Source organism: Halyomorpha halys, unplaced genomic scaffold (assembly GCF_000696795.3).
Source record: "Halyomorpha halys isolate HHAL.00 unplaced genomic scaffold, Hhal_1.1 Scaffold443.1, whole genome shotgun sequence".
Classification (NCBI taxonomy): Eukaryota; Metazoa; Arthropoda; class Insecta; order Hemiptera; family Pentatomidae; genus Halyomorpha; species Halyomorpha halys.
The window spans coordinates 143,381-157,245 of NW_027110163.1; the positions used below are offsets into that span (position 1 = coordinate 143,381).

Genomic DNA, 13,865 nt, shown 5'->3' on the forward strand with positions numbered 1-13,865 from the left:
GGAAGGTTACAAGCATTGTTGTGATAAATTTTAACAAATAAGTGACAGTGATAAAGAATTTTAATTTTTGTGTTAACGTGAAAATTGACTAATTAGGTAATTAGACATAATGTAGGATATGCTTATTAACAAAAGATATATGTTCACCTAATGTTTTAATCTTTCATAAAGAAATTGTTGAATTGCCCTGGGCAGAATAGCCTGCATGAAGTTGTGTTTTTAAATTATATAGTTCAAAAAATGTATTAAGGTAAGATAAATTATAAATAATATTGTTAATTGTTTTGAATTGTTGAGGATCATAGATGTGATAAAAGCTGTTTTGTGATAGATTGCCCCTGAGGATGGCCGAAACGAAAGAAAATAAAATGTTTTGAGACTATAATGGATAAAATTTAAATTATTTCTTTAAACAATGTTAACTATTTTCTTATTTTATAATCATTCTATATATATCCTTTTATTCATTGGTTAGTTTCATGTTTTTTTAGTCTTGATGAAGGCTTGAAATTCTGGCCAGTTGGTACTTAATAATTAAGTTTTTACTTAATTATGTTTTTCACTGACTGCACCCCCAACCATCTTCTCCTCATTATCTTAATATACGGTACGTAAACCAAATAAGGCCAATTAAGCTGTTTTATTTCTTAATATGCATGATTCTTAAGGTAAATTATTTGTCACAATCGAGTCGTTTCTATACAAAATTCAGCTAAATGATGTATTTTCAAATGCATTCGGGTGGCTTATAAACAAATATATTTATTCTATACTATACTATCTAATTTCTACTAAAATGTAAAACTCAAAACAGAAACTACATTGAATTTTTCATAATTCTACAATAGATGGTCTACAGTCACATTCATCGGTTGTCATCAGACAAGTACTATTTATGGGTAGCTATTTATTTATTTAATTGTGTACGGCTAGTTTTATTAGTTTTACGATTTCTTAGTTAATACTGTTGTTTTACTAGTAAAATACGCTAAGTCGAAAATTGAAGTTTTGAGATATTTGATGAGGGAAGGATCTTCGTCAGGCCAGGAATCTAGCTGCTGATAGAGAAAGTTGGACCCGGTGGCTGAACGCTTCCCTATGCTGAATAGGCACTATACGGAGAAGCAGAAGCAGAAGAAGAAGGAGAAGAAGTGATATTTGATGATAAAATTTATTTTTAATGTTATGGAAATAGTAATTTTCCTTTTTACGAGCAGATTTTTATGATATTAATAAATTTTTTGGAGTTTAATCTTTTTAAAATTTTTGACTGGAAAAAACCAAATAACTCATAACTAGAAAATCTTGACTTAATGTATTGCACTTATAAACCAACGATATTGCTACACATTACCGACTAAAGAACTGTGATAGGTAAATATATTGCATATTTTCTGTTAGCTTGTAATGTTTAGAATAACTTACATGAATTTTATTTCTCCCAACACAGATATCATAACTTTTTACGAAAATACATTATCAACCTGTTTCTCCAATTAAGCCCAAATTGTGAAACTTTTATTTTAAGTCTATAACTTAAAAAACAAAACTTCAACAAGTTGGTTAGAAATTAAAAGTCACTATAAAAGTTTGCTTTAATGTTTAAAATAATCATATAATTTTAATTAATTCTATAATAAAATTTCTTTTACATTTATTTTACATTAATTACAATTATTGGTAAGATGATCTGAGCATATTATGAAATTTATCCAAACTAAAAGTGGACTTTATTTAGTCCCATGCTTTAAATTTTGAAAAATAATCTTAAAAACTCAAGAAATTTTAGAAATTGAAAGTATATTTTAACATAAAACAGTTAAAGTATAATTATTTAAAATATGCGACTATTTTAAAGATAAGAAATAAAATCATATGTGGTTAAAAGTTAAACCTATTAAAATGAGAAAGGCCTTATTTTGGTCATGTACCACATATTCAACATTAAGTTAGTAAAAACCAGATATCCTTTTACATGCATGTAAATTTGGCAGTAAGACTGATTAATTAATTGTTAGGGCGTTTTTTTTTGTTTTTTTAATTCAAAATTTTGTTAAATAAAACATAACATAAACTCAAATAAGAGACAAAAATTATTGTTAGGAGATAATTTAGAACTTACACAGATTCCGAACGTGAACATATTGTCTAAATAAGACACACATAAAGATAATTTGGGAGAAAAATGGACTACAAAACAACGGAAACCATTCAAATTATGAAACCTATACTTAACCTCCTAAAAGATGGTAAATACTTCTCATAATCAAAGAAATAATTAGAATTTTTAAAACAAAATAGTAAATAAATATATCATTGCTTTGCTTTAGTAGTGGCACATCTGATAAAGAAAAAAGTTATGGTTTTAATTTGAAATGCATACGTTACAAAAATAGTACCATAGATTAGGGTTATGTTTTCTAATGGGGTTCACCTACAAACTATGCCGAGGCTAGTAGGGTTGTCAGCAAGTGGTCCAGTCTAAGTTACAAAGTAAGTCAAATACAAAATTTAAGAAAACTTTAATTTGTCTGATGTGTCTTGATTTAAGCAATAACTGTTACTTTATTTAGTTTATTCACAGCTGTAAAAGCATTTTTACAACCAGCGAATGAGATGTAGAGAGAGAAACAATAAATAAATAAAAAAAACTATGTCATAAAGGTTAAGGTCATCCAATGATGATGCCTCTCCATTAAAATTGAAATTTAAGAGGTCCCTATTCCAGCTCCTTTGTAAACGACTCGTATCTGGTAAGTCTCGTGTCGATAGTCCTTGAATTAGAGGGTTAGTGTGTATTGGAAGTGTGTCGTGAAACCGTTTATATAATGATTTAATGGTTGTTTGTACGTAGGGAGTTCGTAAGTCTTTGTGAAAGTTCTTGTTACTGATGTAGGGGAGGAGCGCTACTGATCAGTCTTAGTAATTTTGATTGAAATTGTTGCAGTTTCAGTAAGTTAGTTTTTTTGGCATATCCATAAATTTGTGCACCGTAAGTCCAAATTGGTCTGAGAAGGTAAGTATAAATCTTTAGTTTTTTTGAAAGTGGTAATTTTGATCGTTTATTTAAAAGATGAAATAATAATTTAAGTCAGAAATTTAGCTTTTGTTTTGTTATTTTTATGTGGGAGGTCCATGTAAGTCGTTTGTCCAAAGTCAATCCAAGGAATTATACTGTGTCTGTCCTGGTTAAACTTTGTTCGTTTAGAAAAACAGGAGGACATAGATCATGACGGAGCGTAAAAGTTATTTGCACTGATTTCTCAATGTTTATCCCTGTTTTCCATTTCATACACCATTCATGGATGTGAGCTAAGTGTATTTGTAATTGTTCTGAGGCTTGAGCTGGATCGCCATGCTTGGCTAAAATGGCTGTATCGTCAGCATATGTGGCCGTGAGATTGTCAGTAAATCGGACGTACACAAAGTGTATAATAATGGCGCTAGTATACATCCCTGCGGAACTCCAGCTTCTGCTGCGAAATATGAGGATAGTGATGAGCCCTGTCGAATCCGGAAGTATCTCTCTTCTAAATAAGACTTTAGGATTAGATAATAGGTGCTGGGAAGAACTCTTTTTCAGTTTATAAAGGAGTCCTGTATGCCAAACTCTATCGAATGCTTGCTGTAGGTCGAGGAAGGCACCTGTTACATACAGTTTCTTTTCGAAGGCAGAAGCTATGAAATCTATGACTTGATGAAGTAGGGTTGTCTCTATGAAAGGTAGTATTCTCTTATATAGTATTTTTTCGAAAAGTTTAGCATAAATTGGAAAGAGACTGATTGGTCTATATGAAGATGGTAAATGAGATGGCTTGTTGGGTTTTAATATCATTATAATGATCGAGAATTTCCACTGGATCGGAAAGTGGGTTTGTACGTAACACTGAGTTATAAAGTGCTGTGAGGAATACTATGGCCTTTCGGGGGAAGTGCTGCATGATTTCAGACGTTAAGGAATAACTAAAAATACTTGTTCCTATTAATGTAATAAAAATAACTGTAAATTCTCTTAGAATGAATTGCACACATACATCTGTAACTTAAGAAAAATTTCAATATTTCCATTCAGTAAAATTTTGATTATTTGCCTCTTTTCTTTTTAAAAAACCTTTGAATTCCAAATATTCAGGTAAAAGGTTATAAAAACCAAAATTTAGCTAGCGATTAAAAGCTGTTAAATTTTTAAGCTAGCTTGGTTAATCAATATAGCCAATTAATGAGCACAGTTGCTGTCAAATCTCAAATAATTAAACCAACAAAGTTTTAGTCTTGGTTATAATTATTACAATGAAAACGATGAAATTGAAGGGAAAAATACCTTATGAGAACATACGGTGCATTCTGAAAGTCATAAATTCTACTTCAAAATCATTTCTTACAATGAAAATGAATGATGAGCAATTAGCCGTTGAGATGATTATGATGAATAATATCATTTTTGGTAATACACTTCTGCCCTAAAGGAAAAAAGCAATTATAAAAAATATATAAATCTCCCCAGCAAGTAGAAAAAAAAAAAAAGACAACCCATATATTGGTAAACTCAATGAGATAATTCAATATTTATTAACAAGGGACACAATCACAATTACTCACATTACTTCATAACAATAGAAAGCAACTTCAGGAAAAACTTTGGGGTAAAAGTAAATAAACTCAAGAATCTTAAACAGAATATAATATTCAAGTTTAAACGGAGCATTAATATTTACTAATTTATAACATTACTCTATTAAAAAAATGATCTGAAATGGAAATAATTTTATTTTACGATGATTAGTTCTAAGTAAGAAATGATGTAAATAATAAATATCTTATTATAATTCGCAACTAACGGGGTATCTCCCTGCCCGCTTAACAGATGACCAACCCCCTTTTTAAAAATTAAAAATTGTACTACACATTTATTAAATTGTACAACTATAATTTACATGTATTCTGTAGTGCTGATTGTATTATTCTTTTCAATATAGTGTCAGCAGGAAAAAAATAAATTTCAAGTCTTCATCCACACATTTTAGTATGTACTTCAATTTATAAAAATAAATGTCCACCTTATATGTAGAATAAGAACGCCGACTGTATTATTTTTTCCTTTCCTAAGAACAAGCGTCCTCTCCCTAAAGCCTATAAGGTAGCAGGGTACAAGAATAGACCAGCAGGCAGCATAGTATATCTTGGTGTTAACCTTGATAGACAGCTCGACATTGCAATAAGATCAAACAGGTTAGGACCAAGTATTGCAGGCTTAATCACCTCTTAACTTCTCCTAATCTTTCTCTCTGCCTCAAATTAATGATCTAGAAAAGTGTACTCAGGTCAGCCCTACTCTACAAAGCACCTATGCTGACCAACATTGGACCTTCAACGGCTAAGAGGCTCCAACAGTTTCCGAGTGGTAAACTGAAACGTATAGTGTGACATACTTCACTTCAAAGAGCAAAGACGGACCATATACATACAACATTCCAACTAATTATCGTTAGACAGAATTTATATTGAGGAGACATATCAAATTTTTTGAAGGCCTTCAGAACTGTATGAATCCATTATTTAGGACACTGACACCGGAAGGATGGCCAAAAAGATGGCAGACACACACAAACAGACTCAGACTCGACTGAGTACTAGTAGCAACTAAATTGTCTGAATCCACAAACCTAGTGAGCCCCGTCACCATCAGACTGACACAAAATACAGACTACCCCTTTCCAAAAGATCTAATTTCCACAGCCCCCTCTTCAAATACGTTACCAACACGGAAAAAGAGGCTAACCTCAACCTGTTTTCATCATGACATCAACCCCATGAGCCTAGGAAAATTTTAGAACAAGGGAATTTAAAATAAAAATAAAAATTTTACCAGAAGAGCTATTAAAATAATGTGAGGAAAACATCACATGTGATAAGACTGATTTATACGGGAGAGATACAGTCAGTCACAGAATATAATAAAACAGTCACTTAGCCATTTTCCTAAAAATATTAAAATACCAAAACATGATGGTTTCACATAACTAGCAAGATTCGCAAATTATTACAGTTTTAACTAATTTCATCTGTAATGCTATAGTGAGTTTTAACAACGGTAATTTAGAATATAGAAAGAAAAAAAATGCATTTTGCTTTCAAATAAGATACTAACTGCAACAAAAAATTTATAAGGGATAAACTAAATTATCTTAAAAGACTGAAAGTGCTTGTCGGATTTCAAACAAATAGAAAAAATCTCAACTTAGGGTTCCTTGTTTGCCTTACACTTGACATACATCTCTGAACATTTTAAAAAATTAATGAGAAAAGAAACAGATGAGAACTTGGATTCTTAGCACAAATTTGAAAGATTTCAAAAACATGCAAAAATATAAATAATCAACATTCATAAGATGGAACCAAAATAAGTAATAAGAAACAAGCCAACATTTGCATTGTTTTGTTTTATAAGGAAAATAGATATTTTTTTTTTTCCATATATTAACAAAACCATTATAGAACATTGTGGTTTATCTATACCAAATAGTGATAAGGAGGAATGTTATGACATGAAAATTATAGTAAAAATTATTAATATAGCATATAAAACACGGTGTTGGTAGGTCCCTTATTGCAGATTTGGATTCGATTATATTTTAAGATGTAAGAACAATTAAAGATAAATATCAGAGATACGTACCCAATCTGCTTGGATAAACTTTCTGAACGCCAATGTACGCTTGAGGGGGAGGAAATTCATTAACCGAATGAAACATGTAAGAAAACCTCATTTCAAAGTCATCTGAAACAGAAAAATAATTTTAAACATTTGTCATACAACAGTTTTTAGTTAAACCACACATAGAGCAATTCTGTACTGATAACTATAAAGGATTTAAGCCCATAAAATGTCGATGTTGAGTTAAGTATATAGACAGACTCAGAAAAAAATTCTCTATCCATTGGTATAAAGAATTTAAGTTGTATATTATGATAATATCCTGGTTAAAACTGTCTTGAAAGGATAAGTTTTTATACAGAATTTTTTGGACTTAATTTTTCATCTTGTGAAAAACTACAACTATGGACTTAAATCCTTCATACTTATCACTACAGAATTATAGGTTAATAACTAGAAAAGTCAGCGGTTATTAAAATTTTATCTCTGCGAAACTGTGGTCAGGCTAAAAAATTCGTTGCACCCTTTTTTTAAAATATCACTCTAACAACAAAAAAAAAGCTAGAAAAATGGTCTACAAGAGACTGACATATAACATAGGCAAGGGCCATGATATATTGCCATGCTTCAAAAACCAACTCTACATTTAAAATGGAAAATCTTAGTTATAACTATTGCAAAATATTTTTGCGAAACCTCACGGTACTGTGCCACCTGGTTTGGTTGTTAAAACTTAACAAGTTTCTGATGAATGGAATATGGTCCGGGTGCGGTAAAAAAAAACTCAAATAGTAGATAATTCTACTATTTTATTGAGCCAAAGTTTCGCCTCACGTTGCAGGGCTTCGTGAAAAATGTTTCTGTCATATTTAAAATTTTTTTGGTTTCTTTTACTTATACCCATAATTAAATTTTTTTTTTCATTCTTATCTTTACAACAGCAACATTATTTTAAGTGATATCAATAACTGGTCAATTTCAAACTAGATTGCTAAATTCAAAATATTTTGGAACAGTTTCTTACACTTTTTATTTTGCTGTCTTGGTTTTTAATTAAAAATTAATATTAAAAAACAGCTTCTAATTTATATTTATAGTATAAGTATTATAAATACTTTCTGTATCATGTTTTGTAATTTATGTGATGCGTAGAAGTTCCATTAAGTGAGAAATTTGAAAGGTGTTAGTTCCACAATAATTTGTTTATAATATACAAGTTAAACAAAATTATAAGTATCTTTGTCGACTTAAGCTATACGGTACATAAAAACCACACTTATAAGTAAAATTAAAAAATAAAAATAAATTAAATATGTAAGTAATAAGATTACATACTTGCTGGTCCACTTCCATTGCGCATAGATGAGTGCCTCGAAGGAGGGGTCGGAGGAACACTCGAAGGCAACTGTCAAACAACATATTTTATCATTTATTTAACAATCATAAAGGATGAGACTAAATGAGTTAAAGAATCTTCAGCCATTAATCAACACATTAGTAATTTCCCTTATTAATTGTATAATTTAACATTTAATAAGTAAGTCAAATTTATGCAACATGAATCATATAAATTAAAATAAATGAAGATACAAGCGAGAACTCAGATTTATGTTATTCCTTAGAATTTAACTCAAGTCAAATTTTGCTTGAAAAAAAAAAAATGTCCATATAAATATGGTTAATAAATAAGTTTGGGCGCTCAATTTTAATAGGTTTGATTCTCATTCTAATCATTTATTAATGACTTCATTCAAATAAAAAAAATTTTTTTTTTCTAGCAACATAACTATGAATTCAAGCGACATAAAACAGTGCCTGGTATATAATGGTTAAAAAACAGGGACTTCCTGTATATATATTAGACTAAAATAAGAACAGGTAAAAAAATGTATGTTTGAAGTCAATTGAAAAATTATGTGATAATCATTAATACAAATGTTTCAATGTTACATTATTTTGCTATTTATAAAACATTCCTGAGATGGAGGAGTACCCAGAAATATCAGTGACTAAATTCAAAAGCTAGAATAAAGAATTTATCCCAATTATTGAAAAACTTTATACATGGATATAAGTTTAATTTTTTTTTTAGGAATACTGAAACATCTGTTACTTACCGGAGGAGCTGGCCTGTGTGGCAGAGGAGGTGGTGGAGGTGGAGCAGAAGGGGGTGGTGGAGGGGGTACCGCAGTCGAAGGCGGAGGTGGAACAGCCGAAGTGGGCGGTGGAGGGGGTCTCGACTGAGGTGCCCTGAGGGGAGGCCTCGCAGGCCTTGGGCGAGCAGAGAGGCTGTCTGATGAGGCATGGAACCCTGTCGTCTTCGATAAGGTTGGAAATGCAGGCCCTGATAAGAAAATATTTAACAGGTCAATAAATATTATACATTATTACATAATTATCAATAAAATCTATACTATATATAGTAAAGTATATAAATATAGTACAATATTTAAAATTTATTAAAATAATATAACTGGCTTTACTATTTTCTGATCTAACATACAGCTATATACTGACAACGTTTAAATTAATTAATTAAATAGTAACTGGATATGAATGAGAATTTTATTTCAAATTTTTAAACAGTATTTACTCTATTTCAGGGCGGGTTTTTCAGACAATCAGGATACAATTACGCTTAAATAAATCAATGATCACTTTTACAAATCTACTCAAATCAACATATTGAGCAAACTAAACAATTATATGATCTTCTTTACATAGGCTATCTAATAAAAAAAGTAATATTGATTACAAAAGATTACTATATTACCATATAGATATTTATATACATATACATTGTAATATCCTCTTTTTTTATAAATAGATGGTTTTAGTTATAAATTTATTTTATTTATCAAAGTTCAATATTGTTCATTTATTTTGTTGAAGCCAATTGTGTTCAGTCAAATATGGAGTAAAAAAAAAACATCGTTCAGAGCATCAAGATGGCAGCGCTATTCTGAAGTCTGTAGAATTGCTGCCATGTTGAGCAAATCCAAATATTTTATTTATTTTCCTATCATGATTGTATTTACAGTATATTTAAGAAAAAATAGAAGTTAATAATAAGTATGAACAAATAACATACATAAAGAAAATAATAAGCGAAAACTCAAAACTGTTGTGCTACAATCAATGTTTATATTGAATGTTTATATAGAGAGCAAACAAAGGAAATGTGGAGACTGGTCGATAGGACACTTGTTGCTTGGGCGCAGAGGAGATAACGTCACCTGGGAGAAGGGGGTGCTGACCACGTTTACGTGTCAGGTTAGATTTGTTTACGATCGGTGTTAGATAAATAGAAAGATGACATCAAGAGTCTGCTGGCATCCAAGAAGAGTATTATTGGAAGAAAGATTTTTTGTTTGGATCACCGGTGGATTGTATGTGTCCTGGGCACTAGAATAGGACCAATCCTTTATCTAATGTCAGTAATTGTTTTTTTGAGATAGAAGACATCGAGAACCATCAGTCATCTAAGAAGTATATATGATTTGTTAATTTGCTCTACCAAGGATTTAATTATATTTGTATTAATTTAGTTAAGTGTCATTGTGTTCTGATTGTCAGGGAAACCTGCCCTGAGATAAGAGTCAATATATATTGTATATCCATATCCATACATATCTATATCCACTCTTTTAATCAATAGTTGATATTTAAATATAAATGATTTTAGTTGTTTGTATTTTATGTATACCGTTTCAGTATTGTTTTATTTGTTATTTTAAATCAAAAAGCAAGCTTATCAGTTTTCATTGTCTAAAATATATACACTATTCCAAACAAAGAAGATGGCAGTGCACGTCCTTCCAAAGTGTTCATTGGGTCCTTTATGTTTGAGAACATGGATTGAAATTTTTCACCTTTTGTTGTTTCTATGCAGTAATTATAGAAAAGGAATAATCAAAGAAGAAAGTAACAATTATCAATAAACTATTTACATCATGGATTATAGCAAGTGAAGCAGAGCGATTGTGCTGCAATAGATTATTTTTGGATTGACCAGTGAACATTGAAGATAGAGGAGAGGAAACGGGCACTCTTATTTTGTTGGCTTGGGGAGAAGATCTCCTTTCAGTGAGAAGCGGGAAGGACTAGAAGCCATTGTTAGGAGTTGGACATAGCATCATCGACAAGAAGAGATCAACAATCATCAGGGGAAGATGTGAAATTGGTTAGTTTTGTTTCTAACTGGAATTTATTGTACTTGTAAAATAGCTATTAATTAAGTTTAAGTGTTAGTAGAGGTAAAGTGTCATCTGTTTCTGATTGCCTGGAAACCCGCCCTGAGAAAAGTCTAATTATATTGTAAAATTTAAATAAAATTCTCCTATCTGTTAAACATTGAAGCTTTTAATTTGACCCCAAGCTATCTTTTATATATGAAATTAGTTAAAACTATAAAAGTGATTTTTATTTTATTTTAATAATTTTTGATAATTACAATATGTATACTATAAATGTATATTATATATGTATACTATACTGTATATTATACTACATATAACTAATCTCATATCTTTTTAGCCGTTATGGTGGCCTAAAGTTTTTTTTCATTTTAAACATCAACAATAAATTAAATTAAAAGTACGTTTTAATTTATAACATCAATCTCCAAATTTATAATGCCCTACCTGCATTTATACAATATAATGAATGAATGGTGGTTTTTCCTAAAACAGCTTGTATTACAGTACAACAAAATAACTAAATCAATAACACTATAAGATATTTAAATAATAGAATGAATACCTTGCGGAGACACTGGAACTATTGGCGGAGATGCAGGGACTTTCATGCTGTGAGCCCTCGTCACTGTTCTCTTATTGACAGTACCAGGCGGAGCAGGGGCAGGTGGTTTGGGCGCCAATTGTGGTTTAACGATTCTTCCATGAAAGTGTCCTCCACCTCGTCCGTTGGCCAAAGACACCGTGCTTGCCGATCGTGTATGTGTATTAACTGTTGGTGAAGTCAATGTAGTCTCACTGGTACTCTAATGGAAAACAAATTTAGCTATTAGTTATTTTAATAAAGCAGAGAACTTGATTAGACTTCTTCAAGAAGAATATTAAATAAATAAGAAAATTAAAGATTTAAAAAAAAAAAAATATTTAAAAATAAATTAGGAACCAATAAGAAAATAAAAATTAAAAAGTGTTGTCTCCAAAATAGCCGTAATTAAATAATCAGTAAACGTTTCTCCAATTCAGGTATCATGAGGACAGAACTAGAAAAAAAAACACAAATGCAGTGCAAAGATAACATATTTTATATTAATGATTATTTCATTTAAAAAAACAGAAGTTATAAACGAACAGAGGTGGGCAAAAATTAGCTATAGTTGAAACCAATAGCTAGAATTGCCATGGATACGATACAATTAACATTGCCATGGATACGACCCTTATCCATGAATGGACCATTGATAAATAAATATCGTATCCATGGCAACTTTAGCTATTAGTTTCAACTATAGCTAAAGTTGCCATGGATACGACCCTTATTCATGAATGAACCATTGACAAATAAATATCGTATCCATGAATGGATCATTGATAAATAAATATCGTATCCATGGCAACTTTAGCTATTAGTTTCAAATATAGCTAATTTTTGCCCATCTCTGTGAATAAAAGATGGCCCCCACAATATAAGCATCATCAGCTCCCTTTGTGGTAAATAATAAAAAACTAGCTTTCCAGCGATTGCTGTGAGAATAGACAGACAGATGCAAGAGAAGAAAGCAATTTTTTTCTGGGATTCAGAGAAATCATTATTTTTTTCTTCTTTTGAATTCAAGTTTATCATGTGAGCTTAGACTTCAGGAAGTGGGGTTTCCTAGCTAAGGACAAAATAATAGAAGGAGAGAGGACATGCAATCTTTCCATCCACCTCAGTGAGTTTACAACAACTTTTCTTTAATACCCAACTGGGCCATTTTCTTCATATAATTACATTAATTCATTAATATTTGCAATCTTTAATGGCCTTGATTCAAAATTCAATAACCTAATCTAACCATCTTTTCACAGGGCCACCCCACCCCCTAATAACCATGTAAATCTTACAATAGATTCCAGAAATGTTTTATCTTATCCACTCGCTATAACTATACAAATTGTTCTATAGATTTCTTTCCTTCACTTTTAAGAAAATTTTCTTTTAATTCAATCACTTAAATTGGGTCCAGTCATTAAAACCCAACCAGCACAATCAAAAGTGAAGTAGCGCCTGGCCTCAAGTTAAAGGTACTCTTCATACAAATATCTAAAACACTAACCAAATACTTAACTATATTTTAACCACCTGGGAGTGGTATACTTGCAATATTTGGACACTCTGGTATTTAAGAAACTAAGGGCTTCGTTTGGGAATCTCATCAATAATATCTTATCCTATAAGAAAATTCAATAACTTGTCAACAATCCATCTTATCCATATTTAATATCAAGAACAATGAGAAATATTATTTTCTGATCAAGACATCTATGATCTATTTTGAAACAGATGTGCTGCATGCCGAGAAAATAGGATGAATAGGATGGACAATCATATTTCCTGAACGGACAATATGAATGTTTACATACAGAACAAGATGTTATGGAAGACCGTAGTTGAAGTGACTGATGATGTATCAAATAACGCTCTGAAAATACTTAGAGTAGAAATTTGATGGTGTTTGTACAAGACAGAAGAATTCGCAGAAGCTGTTGGAAAACAGAACCTGACACCAGCTTCTTATACCGAAGAACTAGCAATAAGTCATCAAGGAGTAGTATAGAATCGTTAAGGAATCTCCTATCAATAAAATCCTATTCAATAAGAATATTCGATATCTTGTAAACTAGAATGCGATTTGTCACCTTAATATCAAACAACACTATCTAAAGAAGTATATTAATGTAGATAGTGTTGTTTGACATTAAAGATATGAACTATAACTAAACTTCATACTAAATAGAGCAGCAATTAATGGTGAACTAACAGGTAAATGTCCAATGATTAAACCATGACATAGACGAAAGAATAGTGTCATAAATATATTATAAATTTAAGTTTGGATGAGTTCTGTGTAGGTAACACAGCGTTATTAATATTTTTAAGGAAACAGGCCATCCGAGGTGGTTATTTTTTGTGCTTAAATAAAAAAATTTCTTAACCAAAACCAAGACATTTTTTAATAAGATACTTTTCATTTTAT

The 13,865-nt window shown here is 30.8% G+C and overlaps 1 protein-coding gene across 1 annotated transcript in view; it reads right to left on the minus strand.

The window, feature by feature from the left end:
- LOC106682816 (WAS/WASL-interacting protein family member 1) overlaps nucleotides 1–13,865 on the minus strand; it is a gene marked incomplete in the record, with an annotated part of 30,155 nt that overhangs the window by 3,210 nt on the left and 13,080 nt on the right. The window contains 4 exon segments of the mRNA XM_067048328.1: nucleotides 6,677–6,778; nucleotides 7,991–8,060; nucleotides 8,773–8,999; nucleotides 11,417–11,657. Of these exon segments, the coding sequence (XP_066904429.1) occupies nucleotides 6,677–6,778; nucleotides 7,991–8,060; nucleotides 8,773–8,999; nucleotides 11,417–11,657 (640 nt within the window).